General features: G+C 39.8%; 1 protein-coding gene across 1 annotated transcript in view; it reads right to left on the bottom strand.

The window, feature by feature from the left end:
• Positions 1-332: 332 nt before the first annotated feature.
• ikzf2 (IKAROS family zinc finger 2) overlaps positions 333-26,482 on the bottom strand; it is a 72,849-nt gene continuing 46,699 nt past the window's right edge. Inside the window, 11 exon segments of the mRNA XM_034186505.1 lie at positions 333-1,710; positions 1,713-1,977; positions 1,979-2,047; positions 2,049-2,254; positions 3,164-3,196; positions 3,199-3,294; positions 3,835-3,927; positions 3,930-3,957; positions 3,959-3,972; positions 14,645-14,812; positions 20,440-20,616. Of these exon segments, the coding sequence (XP_034042396.1) occupies positions 1,439-1,710; positions 1,713-1,977; positions 1,979-2,047; positions 2,049-2,254; positions 3,164-3,196; positions 3,199-3,294; positions 3,835-3,927; positions 3,930-3,957; positions 3,959-3,972; positions 14,645-14,812; positions 20,440-20,616 (1,421 nt within the window). The 3' untranslated portion in view covers positions 333-1,438.

The following is a 26,482-nucleotide window of genomic DNA, read 5'->3' on the forward strand; positions in this document are numbered from 1 at the left end:
CTGCTAATATTCATGCTACCTGTGTCCTTGGATAAGAACCTTAATCTGCTGTGTCCCAGTTCACACAGCTGTAAAGGGTTACCGGGGGAGGGGGGGGGGGTCATTAACTTGTATCCGTTTGGTACATCTGGCATTTGTCGGTGCAATCCTTCCGTCCTCTGCACCGGCAAAATGTATATTCGTTTTGTAAATTGTTTTGTCAGTTGTGTTGCTAGCATGCCCTAGGCAGAGGGTCACCCCTTTCAGTCTGGTCTGTTTGAGGTTTCTTCTCATATCATCAGAGGGAGTTTTTCCTTACCCCTGTCTCCTGTGTGCTTGCTACGGGTTGGTAAGGTTAGACTTTACTTGTGTGAAGCACCTTGAGGCAACTTTGTTGTGATTTGGCGCTATATAAATGAAAATAAACTGAAATAAATCTGTTTCACACTACATAATCTGGAGATAAGCATTGGCACCAGTGAGCAACAGGGCCTATATCGCCTTCTTTCAGCAACCACAGAAATCTGAAACATTTTCTAATCTACACACAGAAAGATTGAGAATTACTTCATCTTGTACAGTCACCGGCCAACAACCATTCACTACAGTGTGTGTTCATCCTCCTTTCCCTTACAGAATTAATTGTTTTGATGGTCATCAACTCTGTTAAGTTGCAAAGCAAGCAGCAGCTGATTAAAGTTCTCTGTAACTTCAGTTTACATGAGTACATCAACACTTGATAGAAATTATTAATTGTCAGAAACTGCATCCATTGTTTGACTTCATGTTCAGGCCTGAATTAATTTTCATTTTATTCAATTATTATTATTATTTTTAAGTTTGCATTTTCAATCACTGACACTAAGCTAGGTAACCCAGTATGTCCGCCCGCTCATTAAAATTATGCAAAGGTGTGCAAATCAATAACAAGGCACAGTTTTCTAAATGTTTACATTTGATCAAATTGAGATTAGTTCACAATTGTATAACAATGTAGTGAGCCTGCTCGAGCATGTTCCAATAATTTTAGGAATAATGACTCAATCAAGTCTAAAAATATTCACTCTGGAACCCCAACAAGCACATGATCAAGGCACAGGGCAGTGATCAGATGAGACGCTTTCAAACTCGACATTAAAAAAGCCTCAAAAGTCTTTTGACAGTTGTTCTGTCATACAATCAAAGAGCATTTAGAAAAGAAAAAAAAAACTAAAAAAACAAAAAAGCAAAACAAATCCTTCCCTTAATCTTAATTAAACAGAAAATGTATCTTTGGCCCATACCTTCATGTAAATGTGTAGTTTGTTCACAAGTAGCTTAAAAAGACGTTTATGATTGTGCTACACTTATCTTCAATGCTATTCAGCCGTACAGTCTTAGAGGTCCTCGTATCAGAATCGACATACAGCTCTGTACGAAGCTGCTGCTTCATCTCCTTCTTTGTGTCCCCCCTGTCCTCTTACTGAAAGGTGTGCTCACCACGGACTATATGTGAGGAGAACTCATAGCGGTCTTTGCTGCGGTGACCACAGATGTTGCACTCCATTGGATCTCTGTAACCATGGCAGCCCATGTGGATGGTGTACATGACATGATCCAGAAAGAGCACTCTGCAGTGTTCACACTGGAAGGCACGCAACTCCTGGCCCCTCCCGTCCAATACTCGTACCCCTTCCTGGCTCACAGGCTTTTCTGCAGTAATTCGCATTATCCCAGTCACCATTCCACCCCACTTCTTTGTGATGCTTCTGTCAACCGATCAGCTGAGTAGACCACTGATGGACTAGCTTGCAACCTAGGGCACAGAGGGAGGTTGCTGCCATGGTAACTCTGCTTCTCCTGAGGGCTGCTGCGAGCAGAGTCCGCTGAGTCAACTCCACTGTTGCTGGGAGTTTCCTCTTGGCCTGCCTGGGGTTGTTTGCTATGCCTGGGTAAAACACTGGAGCCATTTGAGGTGGGATGGTTGGGGAAATCAGGGGTCTGAGGTGGCTGATGTGGGTGTGTTCAGAAGCGGGTCACCACTTCCTGGAGGCTCTGTTCGATGATTCAAAGGAAGGACATGGTGGAAGAAGAGGGTTGACTATGGGCATCATCTCGGCCACAGAGAGAGGAGGACCTGGGTGGTGCATCACTGGTCTAAGGGTGTTTGTTGCCAGATAGGGGATGGCATTGCTGATTGGTGGGTCCATCATGTGGGCTGGCAATTCATGCTTCTCATACTTAAGGCCCATCTCATAGCGTAGATCATGGTAATTATAACGTACCGCCTTTTCACCTGCAAGAAATGGAACAACATTGCATAGAATTATTTTATTAACTATAGTCTCATGTTTGATGCAAACCTCAAAAAATACATTTAGTTTTAAAAGTACATGAGAAACATTTACAGAACCAGTTAAAAAAAGAAAAGAAAAAATCTTCATCACACATTTCTTCACATTTGCATCTGGCTGATATTTTGAGGCTTGTATTTATATTTTGCACATTACATTGTGTTTGTGTACACGTTTAATGGCACGGAAAACCCCATCCATCTAGTGCACTCTTTAACCCCTCCAGAACAGGGAAGCGGTGAGCTGTTTCTCTCGATAAGAGAAATGACAAAGTTACAGGTGTACCTAACCACAGAGTGAAAAACATTTCCTTGCTTCTCAGTCTTCTGCGTGCTCGAGCCTGCTGAGTCTCTTCCTCTAATAGTGTGGTAAATAACACCAAATTAAGAAGAAAGTTTAAAAAAAAGAAAAAACAAGGTCTGCGCTGACAACCACAAAAGTACATTTTGCAAAATTGCATTGCATGAATTTACACAGACATCGAAAGAGGAAACAAATGAACAAAATAACTGCAAAAACAAGTAGATGTGAAACACAATGTCTTAAAAATTAATATGCAATGTCATCGTCAAAGTGTATTTTTCTATACCGCTGTCTCCATCAAGGCTCAGATTAATGAAATTTGACTAATGTACTGCAAAAATTTAAACGAAAAAGCTGATATCAAATTCCACAATCATCACCAGTTTGGATTAAATCCCCGTCATCAAGAGGAATCAGTGTTCCAGGATAATTTATGGTCAATTTCAATTTCAGTAAAATAAATAAAATAATAAAAATTCTACTTCTATGGCCATGTCTAACATGAACTGCAGAGGTTTTATTAGAATAAGCTGTTTGGTTGTACCCACCCACAAATTTCTGTGTGGGTGTGCTCTTCCTCTGCCCACATTGCTCTGCAGCCTTTCAATAACAGGCGGCCGATCAAGAGCAGCCATGGCATTGGGCTCTGCTATGGTCCTTGACTCTTTAGAAACCTCACCTGCAAAGGTTAAGCACAGGGAAATGGGGAGTGGGGAGTAGAAACATGGGTAAACAAAAAAAAAAAAAAAAAACAGACCAAAAAAAAAACTCAGGAAATTTCAAACATATCACACTTATTAGGAATTGAATACTTATGAATCATTTATAACGATTAAGCAGATCAGTTAAGCAGGTTCATCCAAACCCTTATTTTCTTTAAAAGCGTGAATAATTTAATTAGCTGTTAGTTTTATAGCAGAGGTCACTATTGCACATGAATTGCACAAATTGTGCATAAAAGTTTCAATAACAATACACATCGGAAATACATATTATTAGAGTACGTGCAGAAAAAAAAATGTAATTAGTGGTGTTGTGAAACTCAAAAAAATTCTATGTATTTCTTCTTTACTCAGTTGAAAAAACCCCTTTCATCCTGGATTAAATAAACTCAGTCAAGTCATTTTAATTGTGAATGTGAATCCAAATTTGCAGTGCACTGCACATATCTTGTCTTTAGGCCAAAGGCGTTTTCACAGTTTCAGTCAAAATGAATTACCTGTGTAGGGGCTGCTGTTGGCGCCCAGCTCCATGCCGATACCCTGCAGATAATTATGGCAGCGCTCTTTATGCTCTTCCAATGAAGTTCGTGCTTGTAGCTCCGCCCACAATAGTTGCATTGTGTGTGGTTTGCCAACTAAAAGTGAAAAGACATTAAAAGAGCAAAAGCATTTAATTTCGTTCACTGATGCACTGAGACAGTGGGTGGCATCCAGTGAGATATGATGCAAACTCGATGCAGTGCGTAGTAGTAAACAGTGTGAAGAGAGTACTACAAAAGAAGCCGGCAGCATGCCTCTGAGATCATGGATGTTCCACTACTAGTGTGAGGATTCCACACAACTTTTGCCAGATAGAAAGAGAAGCTGTGGGCGAAGTACACAAATATATTACTGTGTGTTCTAGAAACCAAAGTGTTTTGAAATGCAAACTTCAAGGCACAACTGACTCCCACTGCTGTGACATGGCATGAGTGAAAAGGGGAGTCATCATGCATCCCATTGCCGGGGTCGGAAAACTTATTCCCAAAGTCAAACGGCAGTAAGAGGTGTCGCATGAATCATACCATGATTTTATTCAGTTTCTTTGTATCTCAGCAAGTGGAAAAAGGAAGATGTCTTAATACTGTACATGTCAATCAAACTTGTCTGTCCTACCTTGGTGCAACAATAGGTGGATTTGGATTTTGGTGTTCAAGTTATTGATCAATGCACAAATTAATGACAACCACTTATGCCAGTGTTTCATTCGATTGAAAAAGACAAAAAAGTCCTTTATTCCTTTTAATTACATGCAATTGCATCCTGACAAACATGACTTATACTACAGAAAGTACAGTATATCATAGACTGTATAGTTTATGTATATTTTAATCTGCTGTGTTTTTTTTACTAGTTTGGGGAGGTCCTGCGACTTATACTCTGTGTGGACTTAAATACCCCCCCCCCCCCCAAAAAAATATGTTTGCTTGCAAAAAAAAAAGAAAAAGAATTATAAGACTATTATACACGGTAAAATTCACCCGATTAAATTAATACAAACAGTGGAACATATGGGCTCACTCTGACTAGAGTGGGAACCATATGTACATGGCAGTGTTAATTCAACACTTACCAGGATCAAAGCACTAAACAAAACAATTCCAATGGTAAAAGAATAAATGACCAATAATCAAAAGTACACTGCAACAATGCACAAATGCATTCAAAAGTGAAAACACAGACACAGAAAGTGTGATCTATAGTCTGGTGCAACTTGGGTTACATGTTTTCCTTTGAAAGAGACATTTTTTATTTATTTTTATTTTATTTTTATTTATGTTTTTGACAGGGCTACTTATACTTATACTCTAGAAAAATATGTTTAATTTTTATTGATTTTAAAGCATTTTATTATTTATTATTTATTTATTTGACATTTAAGGAACGATTAGAACCTGAAGCACTTCAAGAATGTCATTGGCTGAGTTGTCTGGAAAATGGGTAACAGCGTGGATGTTGTGTCAAATGCCTGTGTTCTTTAAATGTGTGTCTTTGTTGAGACTTTACTGCTAAACAAGTCTACCTACAGGCTCAAACAAAGCAACCTGAGCCTGAACCTTGTCAACATTATCAGCACTGATGCATTTTAAGTGTAGAATTTCAAATATGTCCAGAAATAAAATAATGCAAATGAACCAACTTTGTAGATTCAAATATTGAAAAAGTGAAAGTAACAGGAAAAAATGCTCCCTTATAGTGAAATAAAAAATTATTTTAATGTTAATTTACTGTCTTAATGTATTTAGAAATTGTTTAGGGTCTTGTTATCATATACACACCATTATTATTATTATTATTATTATTATTATTATTATTATTATTATTATCAATTCTATGTTTTTCATTTGTTTTTAAATGGACCACAATGGAAATAGTGTTTTCACTTTCTTGTGGCATTCATGTATTTTTAATGTATTTACAATTATATTAGGTACTTATGCTGAACTTGCAAAAAAAAAAACAAAAACAAAAAAAAAACATACCTTTAATATAAAGATGATTTACTGCCTCCTGCTGGATTGAACGTCTGAGTCTAGAATGTAATTATCAATATCTATTGTTCAGTGTTGTTAGAGAATATATGTAGCTTCTCAAAAATATTAGTAGTATCAACATTCAGTTTGGCAGAGTTCATCCTGGACCCAAAATACATAAGCATTCTGAATGGCAAATGTCAGCTCTCCTTGAGTTTGTGCCTGATTGAAATTGTATGCACGCACAATGCACAGACAGATTTTTGTCTTCTGCATTCTGCTGTAAGAAAGTGATTTTGACACTCAAACAGAGACAGTGGCAGAAGACATCAAAAGCACTACACTTTTTACTTATGGTACTGGGAGCGTGACACTTAAATTACTCATGGTAACAGTAACATAATACTTAACTAACCTAAGCCAATTGAACTATAACAACACAATAAATCAATAACACTAACAACATGAACCACAATAACAACATTAAATCCCAAAACCCCCAAACTCCCATGGTGCATTGTAGCACTGGTTAGCTAAAACTGCTAACTTCTCCAAAAATATTAGTCCTATCAACTTTCCGTTATGACAGCGTTCATCCTTGATGACACATTGATAATTTACAGGTAAACTTTTATTTGCACAAATGTCTTTCAGCAAGTCAGTGGATGCAAACATGAACTTTCCAAGTCACTGAATTTGTCGGAATTCTTTTGTGGAACATGAAATGTAACATGCTGATATCCACAAAGTGTATAAATACACATGACCCAGAAACATTTAACAGCAACATAACATACACAGGTATAATGGTGATGCTGCTATTACTAGATGAATCTGTGTGAATCATAAACATCACTGTGAGAACAGAGAAACCAAACACATTCCAGGTCTGAGGCACTCTCACATATGCTCATAGATTTGGAGCGAGGGTGACAGTTCAGACTGCATGTGAACATAAGTCCTCTTTCACTTGCACATGGAGATTGTGGTTCTTTTTTTAAAGTTAGGTGACTAATGTATTTGATCTATGTTACAGTCCTTTAAATGTGCCAATGTAGATATGTCACAGGCCAATCTTCCATCAGCAAGCACTTCTGAATGGAATCATATGGAGATTTAACAGATTTCTGCCATTCAGTAATCTTGTGGTCTATGAAATGATGGCGGTATTAGCTTAACCTGAAACTCTGCTCAGCATGTTTTTTTTGTTTTGTTTTATTAGAGTCGGAACATATATAACAAAACGTGGGGGCTAATGACAAGAGTCTGAGTAATGCTCAAGCGTGGAAGCAACCACAGTACTAACTCATATCTTTCAATACAGTAATATTAATGTGTAGCAAAAGTGAACTTTTATGAAAACAGCATTATGGAAATGTCTTTGTTGCTTTGCCTCATGAAACTAAAACCGCTCACCAGGTCGCATTCTGTCAAAATGTTTTTTAATAACGTAAAGGACATGTTGCACGTTATTTAATGTCCTGGTTAACAACAGACACAAAGTATTCATGATTGTAAGACTATCCGTGTGTAGCGGCTGCACTCTGCGTTGTGTTGTTATGACTCCGCTAATTTGCTCCACTCGGGACGCAAACTCACTATCCTCGGCATGGGAGTCGGACTCTCTAACCAGAAGGCTAAAACCCAGGCTCTGGCTCTGTGACCACAGAATCCTTATGAGCTGTTGGGAGTGAGGTTTACTAGCTAAATATGCACAGCGACACCTACTAGCCTCCGTTACATGTGCACATGTGATCAAAATGAGCTGTCGCTGATGTATTTTTTTGCTAATTATCCCTCTCACTCGGTGAGTCAGCAGGTGCATTTCTGGAAAATGTCTCACTCTGCATTTCTTTCCGTTTTGCGATGTGTGACATGCATTTTAGCAAATGTAGAAACATCCGATGGCCTGGACCTGGACATTATTCGCTGGCTGGTGATCATGTGCCATCTGTGTGTGACATTGCCAGTTGGGACCTCTTTGCTGTGACATGGACCTGGACATTATTCCCTGACTTACAATCGCACGCCATACATGCATGACGGTGCCAGTTGGGACCTCTTTGATGGTGTGGACCTGGACATTATTCTCCGGCTGGCAATTGGGCATGATCCCTGCATGACAATGTCTTTGATGGTGTGGACGTTACATATTTATTGTTGGAAATCATTCTACAGGTAGATATAGCCCAAAATGGCTCCCACTGTGAATGTACACACGTAACTGTCAGCTGTTTTTTCAGGCTGCCTGAGCACACAGATGTATTTCTTAGATTGTTTTTTACAGTGATGTACATCATTGACAACACTTATAAGCATGCACAAAGCTATAGGTGCCCTGACACTTGCACAACTTTGATTCACACACTTCGTCATGATGATCCACCCCGCTATATTCCCAGCTGGATGCCGTGCTTTGTTCCACTGGCTGCCCTGTGTTGTGCGCTGGATGCTGCGTATATAAAATAATTATTTCATAGCAGATTAATCATTTTCTCTCCGAGGTGGCTGTTGAAAATGCCTCTAATCGCTTCTGGAATCACAGAGGACTGTTCCAGCTGCCGTATCCCCCCCCCCACCTTTCTCGTGCGCTTAATGAGGTGGAGAACCCATATGGAACCACCTAAAAGATAATTATTTGTAATGTTTATATTGTAATGGCTTGGTAAAAATGGTTGCATGTTTCATTCCTTCTTATGAGCAGCTGTAAAAGTACATTTATGATCAATTTAACATCTCATTATAATCTTTCAGATGAGCTGCGCTGTGATGTGGTGCGCTGATGCAATCACTCGCACAGTGTTTTTGAATTGTTTGCACAATGTTCACTTGAAGTTCACATAATTAATGCGTGATGGAGATTTTGACATTCAAAAAATTTTTTACAGTTTACAACGGTTTAAAATGTGTTTGAGATGCATACTCTCCTGCACGGCAGAATGCATGCAAGTGCGCGGATCAAATTTGTGCAAGTGTCAGGGCACTAGGAGAGACTCTTTTTAACAAGCTGCATTCATGGCTATTGGACGTGCACATGCACCAAGTCTTCTCACAGTGGAGAGCAGCTGATGCTTTTATCGTGAATACATCAAAATGAACAGTTATCACTTAAAAACGAGTCATCATAACATGACATCACACCTATGTAAACTTTGCAATTGATCTGTGGCTCTGTTCTTAATGTTAGCAGCTACATTCCATTCAACGGCATGCTGGGACTTTTCCACAAAGCTACGTAAACACTGTCGGAAACACTCGGAAAATCAAGTACTCATGAGTACTTTGTTTTCGGCAGTCTTTTCAGCTGTGAAAGCTGTATACTTTGAGAATGGTCACGGAAGTGCACTAACAACCTAAATCTAAATTGTTATTTCTGTGCAACATGTCCTAAAAAAAGAATATATATATATATATATATATATGGATGCAAAGAGTCCACCTTTCAATTTCTATTCTTATTCATGCAAACGGTCCACACTGTGTACTCAGACTCACTTGACTGATTGGATTTGGCTCATGGGAATTACTTGACTTTTCATCTTTTGTCTTACGAAGTGGTGAACTGTTTTAATCATCAGGCACCATCTTGTCTGCATCATTTCACCCAATGCAACTGTGGGTGGAAATTATCATTTGTCAGTTTAGTGTTGAACTTGGCTTGAGGAATACTAGACAAACACAACCTTTGTGCTGATAATCTTCAGTCTCTGTCTTGCTTGCCTATAATTTTCCCTGGCTAGATCCATCATTGGTGCACTGTTTCCCACTTTTTGCTGTAGCTATTTTCCTTGGTAGGACATCAGTACAAATCTGTCATGTTTGCAGCAACACAGAAACGTCCAGTGCCCATTGCAAGACATTCAAAGCAGCTTACTTATGAAACATTAAATCTGAACCACACTTTCATGGCTGAGCAGACTGGGTAGTGGGATGTAAATGTTCTTTACCCAACCTTGGTTATTACAGGGGTTAAAAACAACAAACATACAAAAATTGAGGTGTTAAACAAATTTAAATTTAAAGTGATAAAAGGAAGTGAAATAGAGAAATGGGCACGGTCAATTGTGGACTGAGGTCACATGGACGTCCCAACAGGAGGCTGGAGTCGATGTAAACACCCAGGTATTTGTAAGAATGAACCTGGGTGACCTCAGCACTGTCAGTACCAAAGTGGGGTGTGGTCTCCCACATGTTGTGGATCAAAAACAACCTCCTCAGTTTTCTTGACGTTGACAGTGAGATGATGGACTTTACACCACTGCACAAAGTTCTCCACCTCTTGCTGTGTACACTGATGTATCCGTGTGTTGTGTCCATGAGTCCTAAGATGGCAGTGTCATCAGAGAATGTGATGATGGAAGTGCTGGAGTGTCTGCTTTTGCAGGTCGGTGTAAAGGGTGAACAAAACTGTGGAACTGACCCAGCCTGCAGTGCTCCAGTGTATGATGGATTTAAATCTGATAATGTATGGTCACTCTGACCTGCTGAGTCCCTACTGGTTAAAAAATAGTTTGTATTGAGTTAAAAAAAAGCCCCCGTCATGAAAATTGACTCATTTCATGCTGGGAGCATTAAAAAAAAAAAAAAACGTGAGACTGGGCTGGAAAAAGTATAAGGGACCTAATTGACATGGTGAGATGGTGAGGAGATTCATGTGAGAGGCAAATAAAGAATAATGCTTAAATGGCGGGGGGGGGGGGGGGGGGGGGGGGTGTGTCAAAGGGCCCAGGTTGGTGGGGTGGGGTGGTCATGGGCTGCCCATAAAACCAACATTGGTATTCTACTTCGCAATGATATCTTCATGAACCCACATCTATGTACCGTTAAAGCCAATAGTAGTTTATCATTAACAAATCATGTCAGTCTATTTAAAGTACCTTCATCTCAAGACCTTCATACACCCAAGCAGTTTTGAACTATGGTGTATCACATGCAATCGACATGATATACGAGGTCTATTAGAAAAGTATCCGACCTTATTATTTTTTTCAAAAACCATATGGATTTGAATCACGTGTGATTACATCAGACCTGCTTGAACCCTCGTGGGCAGCAAGAGTTTTTTCACGCCTGTCGGTTACGTCATTCGCCTGTGGGCAGTCTTTGAGTGAGGAGTCGCCCCCCCTCTCGTCGTTTTTTTCATTGTTTAGGAATGGCTCAGAGACTGCTGCTTTGTTTGATCAAAATTTTTTCAAAACTGTAAGGCACAACTGAGTGGACACCATTCGATAAATTCAGCTGGTTTTCAGTAAAAATTTTAACGGGCTGATGAGAGATTTTGGTCTGGTAGTGTCGCCGTAAGGACGGCCCACGGCGCCTGACGGCGATCTGCGCTTCGAGGCAGCAGCGTCTCGCCGTTTTCAAGTTGAAAACTTCCACATTTCAGGCTCTGTTGACCCAGTAAGTCGTCAGAGAACAGAGAACTTTCAGAAGAAGTCGGCATGAGGAGTTTATTCGGACATTCCATTGTTAATGGACATTTTGTAATGAAAGAACATGCGGGCAGAGTCACATGTTGGGCCGGACCCGACCGCGGGGGGTCGCGACAGGAAAAACACCTCAGTTGGAAAACCTTAACGGGCATGATCCAGCAGTCAGGTGCCTCAGTATTGAGGACCTCTGTGGCTGGAGACTGCCAAAAGGACAACCATGTTTAGCCTGGCTGTGGCAGATAGATCGTTACTTTGAGAGCTGGAGTTCGATTGGTTTTCTGCTTGAGGGGGTGGGGGGACCTCTGGCCATGAGAAGTAAGGGTGCTGAAACAGTATTTTCAGTTGCTTTTATGATGCTACAGCCTATAATGGAATCTGGTATCATTAGTTACAACACTTGCTCTCCTTTTTTCTCAGATCTATTGTGTTATTGATGATGATAATGTATGCGTGTGTGTATGTCCAATGCCAGTGCCCTGTCTCAGAGTAAGAGGTTTACTTAAATGTGTGAATTTTGTAACATTTAAACAGTGTGTGTCACTTTCTTGGATGTCTTCTCGGTGGCTTGACAGGGCACCAACCACAGAACCCCCAACCTAAATTCTTATACCATGGCCAGGGCAGTTCCATAATGTATTGGATGCACTGACATGAAGCACCAGCACATGATTCCAGAGCTAACCTGTGACCTTTTCATTTAATCAGTTTTTAATCAAAGACAAATCATATTGTTCTGGATGACTCTCAATCATTCCACCGAGTTTGGTGCAAATTGGATCAAAAGTCTTTAAATTATGTTGTTAATATATTTGTTAAGGACTGAAGACAATACCCCTGCATTTGGGAGATGGTGGTAGTATGTACATTGGCCAATTCATTACAGTTAGATAACCTGTTGCAGAACCACAGCCCCCCCAAAGCCTGCATCACTATGTGAAACTCAAACAGTGATGTTTGGTAAGTCAACTCAAGTATTCACTTCAAGCAGTGACACGTCACATCATGAGGGCTGACCAAACATGATAATCAAGTTAACCTGAATAAATACTTGGCAGACTCAAGGTTATGAGAACATTTGTCAGAAAATAGGCCAAAATTTGAATACTCTCATCACCTTTTCATGACAGGTGTGTATCAACCTACATCAAATGGAGACCTGGATAATGTGAGGTAGAGATACAAACTCATAACAACTGAGTTCAAACAGACGCACGTGCCGCCAAGCACATCTACCAACAAAGAGGTCAGCATAGACTATGAGTAACCATAGTGGAGGTTACAAAGGCAGAAAACAATTATATTGTCTGACCCTGATTTCAAAGGTGCAAAGGAGGGGACAGCACATCCTCTTTGATAAGAAGTGGGTTACAGTTAAGAGACACAGTCAGCGCTCCACGGGTTTCTCAGCAGTTTCCTCCGAAGCGAGTCAAGCAGCTGAGAAACGCCTTGTCCTTGGTACCCAACCACACAACACTCACGCCACTGTTTGAAATGCATACTAAAAAAACACTTCTTCCCACCACTGTAATGCAATCACCAAGTCACTGATCTTTAAATGTAAAAGCTTCATCATGACAAAATATCTCTAAAACAGGAAATGGACATTGAACCATTTTATGAACCATATCAATAGTCATTTCAACTTTCTGAACTACACAGTTATTAAAAATAAAGTGAATCAAACTGATTTGTACATATTTCCTAATATATATATATAGAGCAAAGAAATGACAAAGAATAGAAATGCTGTAATAGATGTTATTTACCCCATGTTGTGGCAACAGAAGTTTTAAATTGAAATGTTCAGATTTTACAATTTCATTTTATAAAATGAAATAAAATAATAATCTATTGATTTATAAAAACACTGTCAAAGATGTCAACATAATGTACTGATGAAATCCAACAATAAAATTCTTGTCTATGATCTGTCATTGTTTTGATGTGGGCATTCCATAGGTCACTATGATGGAGCTTGTCCTGCTAATGGCAGATGGGGAAACATTTATTCATGTTTTTGTGTCTTCCAGAATTGACAGTTGCAATGTTTACTTTCTGGATTACCACGTAAGAGTGTGAGACTTCTGCAAATGGTCTGAAGAACTCTGTCAGAATTTTGATTCTGTCATTTCTTCATATTCTCCCAAAGACTGTGAGAGCAGTTTTCAAGGTTTTGTTGTTGATATATAAGGCTCTAAATGGACATGTACCCACCTATGTTGCCAAATTTGTGAAGCCGTATGTGCCTTCTCATGCCCTGCACATATAGGATGTGGGGTTTGTTTTGTAAGTTGTCACATTCTAGAGCATATTTTCTCCCATGCCCCTACTTTTATAAGGTCCACTTTGATTGAAATGTGAGGAGAATTTGAAAACTTATCTCGATTAGACAGAACTTTCTTAATCCCTTGGGCAGACTCCCTCAGGGAAATTTAGATTGTGGCAGCATTGTAAGCATAGTAAAATCAACAGTGTAAAACTAGCACTGGTGATTTTACTGTGTAGTAGCACGCAGGGTAAGACGGACACAGAACGTCAAAAGTGAAAGTTAAAAAAAAAAACAATTTGCAGATATAAATATGAATACAAACATATTGATTGCTACTGGCTACTACTGTTCCTCTCCTTCCCGTCCCTCTGTCTTCCTGTTACTCCTCCTCCCCCTGAGTGAGGAGTTGCACAGTCTGATAGCTTGATTTATTGTCTGCTGTTTATCATTAGATTTGCAGTTTTATCTTATATTATCTATATCTGCTTTCTTTATTTGTACTGGACATTTAATATTTACTGTTTTATAATATTTGTTGTTCTTTGTTTAGTTGTTGTGGTTTGATGTTTTGATGTGAAAGCCTTTACATTTTATTTAGTTAAAGTGCTACATAAGTATATTCTAAAACTATTATTATTGTGAAATTTTGATTAAATTCAACCCTTTTTCTCATAAACTCTCGGAGATAACCTGAAAGAAATATGGAGGTTTGTCACTGAAAAGAATTCTGCATTTTAAAGGAGAAATGTTATTTAAAATGTACTTATTTCTATTTATTTATAAGTAAAATATTTTTGGAGGTTTTCACTGTTTTTAGAATAATCTAGTTTGGTTTTCCTAATGTGTAATGTAAGGCTGAGATCACCTACAGTGACATATTTTTCAGGGTTCCTATGCTATAACAGAAAACAACATTAAACATGGTGAATTTAAAAATATAAAATTCATTTGATTAAGAGAATGACAATGCTGTCACACCCACACAAAATCTATGACTTTTTATTTTCGTATGTCTGGTGATTAATAGTGCAAAAGTCTTTTGGAGGGCAGAGATGAATGAGTGGAAAGAAACAAAAGTGAGGATGAGTCTTACCAGCATGAGTGCGCAAATGACCTGTGAGGGCATCGCGCCGTCGGCAGGCGTAGCTGCAGAAGGGGCATTTGAAGGGTTTTTCTCCTGTGTGCAGCTTGATGTGCCGCAGCAGATTTCCCTTCTGGGTGAACGAGACACCACATTGGTTGCACTGGAATGGCCTGTCACCTGTGAAAGGCGGGCACAGGAAATCACACCACACTCATTGTGGAAAACGTTTTTAGAAAGCGCAGACAACCCTCCACATACTTTTCATGCCCTAAAGTAAGTCCCTTCAGCGCTACTTTGTTTGCACTTGGGTTTCCCACAGCAGGTGGATCTGCATGTTGAACTGGCACAAGTTTTACGCTGGATGCCCTGTCTGACACAACTGTACATTAGGGCCCTGTCCCACTGGAGTTTAGGAGGATTTGCGTATGGATTGCGCACAAAACTGGCCCATATCCACCAAAACATCCGCAATATCCGTGTAACATGCCTGTATGAGGCGGCCATCATCCGAACATGCCCGTGATCATCCGCAGAGGCATGCATGTCCGCAGCCAGGATTTTTGAGCTGTTCAAAAATCTGGATGCAGATAATGTCCGCCTTACATACTCCATATATACTCAATTCATACACAATACATACTCACTCTATGCACTGTATATCTGCCGTTAACCGCTGATACCCGCAACTGACGAGGATTTGCGGCTTGGCAGCGGACCGGGACAGTGTGCAAAACAGATATATTGCGTGCCCATAATGTCCACATCACAAACTAAAATATGTTGTAGCGAATGCATACAGATTGACCACGACAAAGGCATTTTTATTACATCTGACTTTGCAGCTGGATTTCACTGGTCAACAATGGGTTTTGCTACCTGGTGAATATTAGCTGATATAAGGTATTTCAGGTATGCTGATTCCAAATCTGTATCAGAATTTGTCTAGCACATCAGGTTCTTGAGTTATGCACATGCCAATATTTAGCTAATCTATTGCTATTATGGCGCTTCTCAAGCCAATGTAGATTGTGTTAAAATTTTCTAATTTTAGAATAAAACAGAATTTAGCACTAATTTGGGTGATTTTGGGTTGCTGAATCCAAATATGGTAAAACAATTCAATCAATAAACTGCCAATATTGAGGGCCAACATTGGCCAGAAATTGTAATTTTTTTGTAATGATTGCTTTGATCAGTCTACAGATGAAAACCCAAGTTTTTGTGGTACAGTACAGCAAGTGATGGAATACTGCTGGAGTACTGAATATATATATATATATATATATATGATATATATATATATATATATATATATATAGATATATATATATTATATATATATATATATATATATATATATATATATATATATGATTAATCTAGCCTCAAAAATAGTTGTTCAATGTTCTAAAATCAGAAATGCAAAATATGAAAAAAGAGACCTAGAGATATTGGCAAATGCATCAAATCTAGCACACTGCAAATGTTTATGAGAAAGGAACAATCTATCAAAATCAAAATCAAGACGTGGCCTGAACGAGTCCAACACACAGTTGGAAAACACAATGTAAAACTTGATTGATCCACAGAAAGTATACCTTCCTCCCCTGCATATAAAAACTTGGCCTCATCAAGAACTTTGTGAAGGCAATGGATCATAGCTCAGATGGCTTTAATACCTGAAGCAAAAAATTGGGGCAGTCCAAAGTGATGCCAAGCTTAAAGCTGGGATTTTTGATGGACCTCAAATACGTGAGCTTATTAGAGACAAAGACTTTCCATCTAAGCTCAGACCCCTTGAACTAAGAACATGGGAATCATTTGTGCAAGTGGTACAGAATTTCTTGGGCAGCTACAAAGCCACAAACTATGAAGAACTAGTTGACAACTGCTCAAATCATACAAACGCATGGGCTGCAGAATGTCACTTAAGATTCACTTCCTGCACTCTCATCTTGAGTTCTTTCCACCCAATTTGGGTGATGTGAGGTGATGAGCATGGTGAAAGATTCCACCAAGATATCTCTGAAATGGAGACCAGGTATCAGGGGCGTTATAATGCAAACAAGATGGGTGACTACTGCGGTTTCTACAGCGTGAAACGTCTGTGACCCACAAGCGCAAGAGCAAGTGTCTGGCTCACTTTTGAATTGTTAAGACTAATTGTGGAGTGTATTAATTTGAGTTTCCTCATAATGATGATATTTTGTTATCTGTGTAATTTTTTCACCAGCTGTGTGTTCATTTCTAATAAATCATTGAGAACAATTTGGTGACTGACGTTTATTGGTATAGTCACATACTCAAAATCTTGACATGCTAGAGAAATTCTGTTTGCATATTTGAAATCAGCATACTCAAATTGGTCAAAATCAGTTTGTTTCTCTTCAGGTAGCAGACAAAAAGGTTTTTTTTTGTTGACCAGTGTTTGCGGACAATCTGTGAATGGCATAACAAACACGTCACATAAACCCAAAGTGTGGCAGAAAAGACGTAGCTGCTGCAATCCAGGACTTTTATTTAACAGCAACAAAAGGAAGAGTTGCTGTTTATAGCCACAACTGACGCTGAAGCCTGTTTTCTCGGACACTCTCAAAAAAAAAAAAAAAGAAAAAACAATGTCTCACACCCCCAGCGGCTTCCCCCCTCCCGCTCCCCAAAACTCATGAACAGTTAAACCCTCGCATGACAAAATGAACATGACTCTGTGATCAACTTGTCCAAGTCCAGCAAATGCTCCAGAGGCTGTATTGTTGGTGTGAATAGTGATGCCGAAAGGAGCGAATACTCTTCTTTTATGACTGCATTGCAGATGCTGTGCACGCGCAACACATGCGCGATGCATTCATAATATACCCGTAATACTGCCGTGATAATCTCAATGTGTTGGATCAGTTCCACACTACATGCGTTATATAACCGTGATTGGTTCATCATATATCGCTATAGTAAGTCCCTTCGGCGCTCCCTTGTTTGCACTCGGGGTCGCCACAGCAAATCCAAGTTGGATCTGCATGTTGAATTGGCACAGGTTTTACGCTGGATGCCCTTCCTGACGCAACTCCACATTACATGGAGAAATGTGGCAGGGGTGGGATTTGAAACCGGAGCCTTCTGAACTGAAACCAAGCGCATTAACCACTTGGCCACCACCCCCCTCATCATATATTCGCTATATTATTAATATATCCAGAATTCATACTGGGACATTGTCATTTTGGCCATTTTGTTGTGGACGACAACAAACGCCCGCGATTTGTATACTCAATTCATGCGCAAATTAACCTCTCCCCAGTGGGACACGGGCCCTTACATGGGGAATGTGGCAAAAGTGAGGTTTGAACCAAGAACCTTCCGCACTGAAACCAAGTTGCACTAACCATACTTTTCATGCCCTACCGACCCAAATTAGCTGTTTTTAATTTATGTTGATATAAAGCACGATCAAACATATACTAACTATACTATGAACACGTGATTTTAATTATAATGAAGCAAAGCACGTTAATAACAATAGGACACATTGAATACTGTGTGTATTCTCAGAAGTATGATACAGATCTGAGGTTGTAAAAAAATATTGTAAAAAAAGTATTACATTTTTTGGCAGTTATTTCAGAAAGTGAAAATGTATGTATATATCCTTGAACACACCACACACACACACACACACACACACACACACACACACACACACACACACATATATATTTTTTTTTTCCTCATTTCATACAAAGAAAGATGTAAAGCTTTTTTATTTTAATTATATTGTAATTATGACCTACTGCTCTAAGAAATATATAGTAGAATCACAATAATAGATTATTTCATTTCACCTTTGAGTCACTATTTTTGCAATTTAAATACCATGAATCTCTCATTCTGGTTCAGTACACACAACCACAATCAATGAGGAAGACTGTATGGCAACTTGTCAGTTGTCCAGAATACAATTACTGGCACAGAATGTCACTGCTGAAAAGGGCTGGGTGCACAAAGAGGGCTGTATTATAACATATTCATGGAAAGATGACTTAAAGCAAAAAGTGTGGTTGGAAAAGATGCACAAGCAACAGGGAGGATTTTAGCTTTGAGAAGACTGTCAAGCAAATCCAATTCAAGAACTTGGGGGAGCTTCACAAGGAGTGGACTGAGGGTGGAATCAGTGCATCAAGAGCCACCATGCAGAGATGTGTCAAGGGATGGGTTATGTGTTGCATTCCTAGTGTCACAGCAACTCCTGATCCAGACACAATGCCAGAAGTATCTTACCTGGGCTAAGGAGAAAAAGAACTGAACTGCTTCTCAGTGGTACAAAGCATTATTTATTTTTTAGATGAAGTAAAATTTGGGGTTCATTTGAACTCAAAGTCCCAGAAGTCTGGCGCAAGAGTGGAGAGGCACAGAATCCAAGTTGCTTGAAGTTTCCAGAGGTCAGTATTGAATCGGAGTGCCATGTCATGTCATGGTGCCGGTCCACTGTGCTTTATCAAGTTCAAAGTCAACACAGCCACCCACCATGAGATGTTAGAGCACCTCATGATTCCATCTGATGACAAGCTTTATGGAGATCTTCATTTCCTTTTCCAGCACTACTTGGTATCTGCCCACAGTGTCAGAACTACTGGTAACTAGTTTGCTGACCATGGTACCTGACTGACCAGCTAACTGCTCTGACCTAAACTCCACAGAGAATCCATAGGAGGCTGTTAAGAGGAAGTTGAGACACCAGACCCAAAAATAGAGACAGACTGAAGGCTGCAATCAAAGCAACCTGGGCTTCCATAACATCTCAGTCGTGCCACGCTGCATTGATGCAGTAATTTATTGAAAAGGAGCACCGAGTACTGAGTCCGCAAACATTTCTGTAATATAAATTGCTTGTTGTATTTTTAATCCTATGAAATATTCCAATACTTTGAGATACATTTGTTCTACGTTTGGAGCTGTAGGACGTAATTATCAAAATTAAAATTAAAAACAATGCTTACAATATTTTAGTTTAGATGCAAAGTCCAGAATGCATACATTTCAACATCGAAATTTTGGACATGTACTTATTATACAGTGTTTGTCTGTGTCCAAGGTGCATCACACAGGTTGTAACACACCTTTATGCCCTTATTCACATATTGTATATTTCCAGCATCTTGTCTCCATTGGGTATAACTACTCTATTCTCTCGACAGCAAAGCATTTGACATTTAGCCAGTTGGAAAAGAGAAATACGATTCTAATGTTGTGACAACCAGAACGTCAGTTGGAACAGGTTATGGGGGATTCCAGGGATATCTTTTTCCTGATATAATTCCAAGTCTGAACAACCGCTCCTCCCTCCCTCACCAAAAAAAAAAAAAAAAAAAAAAAAAAAAATCACACCCACTTCGAAGACGACAAATGATTTGACTCACTCAAAATACATGTCAAATGCACTACCCTGGTTTCAGTTGCTAAAAATACATTTATCATGAGTTCAAAACTAAATGAAAGGCATCAGAAGGGCTGTGGACACTCTGCACATCCACGGCATGAATGTTTTTCCACCTCTCTCGCCTTCTTGTCAGACAACTATTGCCTCTGTAACCCCATTGATTCTGGAGATATCCTGGAAAATGTTTTTTTTTTTTTTTTCAGAATACATTCTGGATAAGTTTCACCTTCACCTTTGATCTGTATCAAAATTTAATAATCTGGAGACACGCACCCAAGTTGGCGTGTAATAATGACAATAAATAATTTCAATAAAAACTAAAACGTTACAAGCTTTTCCTGGATTCTGTGAATGTACATCTATAGATCCATACCATTAGGTTGCCGATTTCTGGCGTCGGGTGCCACAGATGGGCGAGACAACCCATCTTGTTGGTTATTTGGGCTGTTAGTCATGGCTTCATCCAGTCCCACTCCTTCTTCTCCAGTTTGACCAATTTCTTCAGGTTCTGCATTACTGCTGTACTCCTCTTCGACAGCATCGTCTTCTTCTTAATAGTCTGCTCTGTAATGCAAAACAGGTTTACATTAGTCATTCACACTGTAGGAGTGCCAAGAATATCATGGGCTCGCTTTACTAAGATCCCAGATAATGTGTATTAAAATATGTGGGATATCCAAACTTTTGTCCGTTAGGGTGGAGTCACTTTTGTGCGTAGACTAATTACTCGATTGACAGATGGCGGTAATGTGACATAGACAGCAGTATGTAGATGAAGTTGTTATGTGTAATAAAGGATGTAAGTGCAAAACAAAATAAAATCAGCCACTTGAAGGTATACACTTTATGCTGCACTACGCATGAACTCTGCCACATAACTGAGCATGTTCACGCACAGACAATTAAACAAATCTCCAATTTCAAGCACATATTAATGTTCCATACAGGGTATTATTCCAATGCACATCGACAACTGTGTGTTCTGTGCATTCCACTGGCAGAAAGGCAACATAATTATTCACAGCTATGGCCTGAGCTCATCCTGGGTAGTATTGACTTCATTCTGGACTGGCGTCAATTGTGATGGTTGGTAGTGATAATCAAAGGAATCATATAAAGGCAAGCCTGGGCAGCGTCTTTCTTGAACCAGGAGCGGCTTTTCATTGCTTACTGAATACCTTCTTGTGTACAGTATCATGAACTACAGCTTTTATGATAATTATATTTCAGTCCATGAAATTAGAACAGGCGCACACTTATTTAGATGATATCTTGTGAAACCACTGTCAACTTTTTCAAATCCTTAAGTGTATTTTTTGACTCGCTTCTATATATCTGAAAATGTATGTAGACCATTATGTCACCATGGTTCTATTTGGTCTCTTAATCTGTGTGTGGACACATTCTTCTGAACATGATAACTGATGAACAACAGTGACACCAAACAGTAGATATCCCCTGGGGAGCAAATGAGTTGATATTAATTAGAATTCAGGAATTTTTCTTATAAACAAAATATTAAGTTGTTTCAGCTTCTCCCGTTTGGTGAGGTTAGGTGATTTGGACACTTTAAATTGTCCGTAGGTGTGCGTGTGGGTGTGAATGTTTTTGTTTGTCTATATGTGGCCCAGCGACAGACTGGCATCCTCTCCAGGGTGTACCCCGCCTCACGCGCTATGACTGCTGGGATAGGCTCCAGCTCCCTGCGTCCCTTAATTGTAGTAAGCGGGTTCTACAACCCCTGGCAAAAATTATGGAATCACCGGCCTCAGAGGATGATCATTCAGTTGTTTAATTTGTAGAAAAAAAAGCAGATCACAGACATGACACAAAACTAAAGTCATTTCAAATGGCAACTATCTGGCTTTAAGAAACACTATAAGAAATCAGGAAAAAAAATTGTGGCAGTCAGTAACGGTTACTTTTTTAGACCAAGCAGAGGGAAAAAAATATGGAATCACTCAATTCTGAGGAAAAAATGATGGAATCATGAAAAACAAAAGAACGCTCCAACACATCACTAGTATTTTGTTGCACCACCTCTGGCTTTTATAACAGCTTGCAGTCTCTGAGGCATGGACTTATTGAGTGACAAACAGTACTCTTCATCAATCTGGCTCCAACTTTCTCTGATTGCTGTTACCAGATCAGCTTTGCAAGTTGGAGCCTTGTCATGGACCATTTTCTTCAACTTCCACCAAAGATTTTCAATTGGATTAAGATCCGGACTATTTGCAGGCCATGACATTGACCCTATGTGTCTTTTTGCAAGGAGTGTTTTCACAGTTTTTGCTCTATGGCAAGATGCATTATCATCTTGAAAAATGATTTCATCATCCCCAAACATCCTTTCAATTGATGGGATAAGAAAAGTGTTGAAAATATCAGTGTAAACTTGTGCATTTATTGATGATGTAATGACTGGCATCTCCCCAGTGCCTTTACCTGACATGCAGCTCCATATCATCAATGGCTGTGGAAATTTACATGTTCTCTTCAGGCAGTCATCTTCATAAATCTCATTGGAACGGCACAAAACAAAAGTTCCAGCATCATCACCTTGCCCAATGTAGATTCGAGATTCATCACTGAATATGACTTTCATCCAGTCATCCACAGTCCACGATTGCTTTTCCTTAGCCCATTGTAACCTTGTTTTTTTCTGTTTAGGTGTTAATGATGGCTTTTGTTTAGCTTTTCTATAAGTAAATCCCATTTCCTTTAGGCGGTTTCTTACAGTTCGGTCACATACGTTGACTCCAGTTTCCTCCCATCCGTTCCTCATTTGTTTTGTTGTGCATTTTCGATTTTTGAGATATATTGCTTTAAGTTTTCTGTCTTGACGTTTTGATGTCTTCCTTGGTCTACCAGTATGTTTGCCTTTAACAACCTTCCCATGTTGTTTGTATCTGGTCCAGAGTTTAGACACAACTGACTGTGAACAACCAACATCTTTTGCAACATTGCGTGATGATTTACCCTCTTTTAAGAGTTGATAATCCTCTCCTTTGTTTCAATTGACATCTCTTGTGTTGGAGCCATGATTCATGTCAGTCCAGTTGGTGCAACAGCTCTCCAAGGTGTGATCACTCCTTTTTAGATGCAGACTAACGAGCAGATCTGATTTGATGCAGGTGTTAGTTTTGGGGATGAAAATTTACAGGGTGATTCCATAATTTATTCCTCAGAATTGAGTGAGTCCATATTTTTTTTCCCTCTGCTTGGTCTAAAAAAGTAACCGTTACTGACTGCCACAATTTTTTTTTCTTGATTTCTTATAGTGTTTCTTAAAGCCAGAAAGTTGCCATTTGAAATGACTTTAGTTTTGTGTCATGTCTGTGATCTGCTTTTTTTTCTACAAATTAAACAACTGAATGAACATCCTCCGAGGCCGGTGATTCCATAATTATTGCCAGGGGTTGTATATATATATATATATACTCAACAAAAATATAAACGCAACACTTTTGGTTTTGCTCCCATTTTGTATGAGATGAACTCAAAGATCTATAACTTTTTCCACATACACAATATCACCATTTCCCTCAAATATTTTTCACAAACCAGTCTAAATCTGTGATAGTGAGCACTTCTCCTTTGCTGAGATAATCCATCCCACCTCACAGGTGTGCCATACCAAGATGCTGATTAGACACTATGATTAGTGCACAGGTGTGCCCACAATAAAAGGCCACTCTGAAAGGTGCAGTTTTGTTTTATTGGGGGGGGATACCAGTCAGTATCTGGTGTGACCACCATTTGCCTCATGCAGTGCAACACATCTCCTTCGCATAGAGTTGATCAGGTTGTCAACTGTGGCCTGTGGAATGTTGGTCCACTCCTCTTCAATGGCTGTGCGAAGTTGCTGGATATTGGCAGGAACTGGTACACGCTGTCATATACGCCGGTCGAGAGCATCCCAAACATGCTCAATGAGTGACATGTCCGGTGAGTATGTCGGCCATGCAAGAACTGGGACATTTTCAGCTTCCAAGAATTGTGTACAGATCCTTGCAACATGGGGCCGTGCATTATCCTGCTGCAACATGAGGTGATGTTCTTGGATGTATGGCACAACAATGGGCCTCAGGATCTCGTCACGGTATCTCTGTGCATTCAAAATGCCATCAATAAAATGCACCTGTGTTCTTCATCCATAACAGACACCTGCCCATACCATAACCCCACCGCCACCATGGGCCACTCGATCCACAACACTGACATCAGAAAACCGCTCACCCACACGACACCACACATGCTGTCTGCCATCTGCCCTGGACAGTGTGAACCGGGATTCATCCGTGAAGAGAACACCTCTCCAACGTGCCAAATGCCAGCGAATGTGAGCATTTGCCCACTCAAGTCGGTTACGACGACGAACTGGAGTCAGGTCGAGACCCCAATAAGGACGACGAGCATGCAGATGAGCTTCCCTGAGACAGTTTCTGACAGTTTATGCAGAAATTCTTTGGTTATGCAAACCGATTGTTTCAGCAGGTGTCCGAGTGGCTGGTCTCAGACGATCTTGGAGGTGAACATGCTGGATGTGGAGGTCCTGGGCTGGTGTGGTTACACGTGGTCTGCGGTTGTGAGGCTGGTTGGATGTACTGCCAAATTCTCTGAAACGCCTTTGGAGACGGCTTATGGTAGAGAAATGAACATTCAATACACGAGCAACAGCTCTGGTTGACATTCCTGCTGCACGTGCCCTCAAATCTTGCGACATCTGTGGCATTGTGCTGTGTGATAAAACTGCACCTTTCAAAGTGGCCTTTTATTGTGGGCAGTCTAAGGCACGCCTGTGCACTAATCATGGTGTCTAATCAGCATCTTGATATGGCACACCTGTGAGGTGGGATGGATTATCTCAGCAAAGGAGAAGTGCTCACTATCACAGATTTACACTGGTTTGTGAACAATATTTGAGGGAAATGGTGATATTGTGTATGTGGAAAAAGTTTTAGATCTTTGAGTTCATCTCATACAAAATGGGAGCAAAACCAAAAGTGTTGTGTTTATATATCCACATCCACTGTCACAAACATATATATGTTTGTCACAGTTTATGTTATTTTCATTAAATTTTGCATTAAATTTCACCATTTAATGCAAAAAAAAAAAATGCAAAAAAATGCCTGTAATATGCAGGCTCAGGCACATATAGCACCTAAACACAAGACACCCAATCCAACGTACTTCACAAGAGCAACATGCAACATTAGTGGACCCGGATCAGTTGGGTGACCACCCACTCTGGCCACTACAACAAGAATCAGTTTAAGATAAAAACATTTACATAAGTAATGTATATACAACTAATCTCTCTCTTTCTCTTCTCTCTCTCTCTCACACACACACAGAACACGCACTGACCCACACACACACACACACACACACACACACACACACACACACACACAAAACCATTGCAGTTTGTAAGCAATAAACAAGTAAAACTGATGCAAAAAAATAATAAAATGCAATAACCAATTAAAATTTTAACAAAAGAAGAGGAAAAGAATGATTCAAACACAACTAAGTCCATGCCAGTTACAAGAAATAGAAAACAGAATTAGCCATGCATTAACACCAAAGAATTCAATCTTAAGTCTCCTTAGTCCAGAGAATTTTGTTTCTCATAACTCCAGGCAGATCACCATGTGCCTTTTACGAAGACTTCCGTCTGGCCACTCTGCCATACAGGCCTGATTGGTGGATTGCTGCGGAGATGGTTGTCCTTGTAGAATTGAATTGAATTGAATTTATTAGGTACATATATGCTTAACAAAAATGCCTCGTACACAAACAAACAAACTCATAGACAAAATAGTTAAAAGAAAGAAAAGAAAACAATGTACATAGTGCCCAAAAGGCATAGGCAGAAGCAATGCTTATCAACGCCTACACCCCTCCGTACAGTCAAATTAAACCAGACTATGTGCCTGATCATGAATAATCATTTCCAAACAAAATGTGAAGTCACATATCTCCCAAACAGCTCCTTTTACGTCTTAGTTACCACCATACGAGGTCTGTTAGAAAACTATCCAACCTTTTTATTTTTTTTTAAAACTATATGGATTTGAATCATGTGCGCTTGCATCAGCCAAGCTTGAACCTTCGTGCGCATGCGTGAGTTTTTTCATGCCAGTCGGTTGCGTCATTCGCCTGTGGGCAGGCTTTGAGTGAGCACTGGTCCACCCCTCTCGTTGAATTTTCATTGTCAGGGAAATGGCTGAGCGACTGGAGCAGCGCTGAATCAAATTTTTCCAGAAACTGTGAGAGACAGCCAGGTGGAAACCATTCAGAAGATTCAGACGGCTTTCGGTGAGGATACTCTGGGCGTCACACAGATTAAGGAGCGTTACAACCGGTTTAAAGACAGCGCGCAATGGCGGAGGGCGCGCTGCGCTCCG

Source organism: Thalassophryne amazonica, chromosome 14, assembly GCF_902500255.1.
Source record: "Thalassophryne amazonica chromosome 14, fThaAma1.1, whole genome shotgun sequence".
NCBI classification, from domain to species: Eukaryota; Metazoa; Chordata; class Actinopteri; order Batrachoidiformes; family Batrachoididae; genus Thalassophryne; species Thalassophryne amazonica.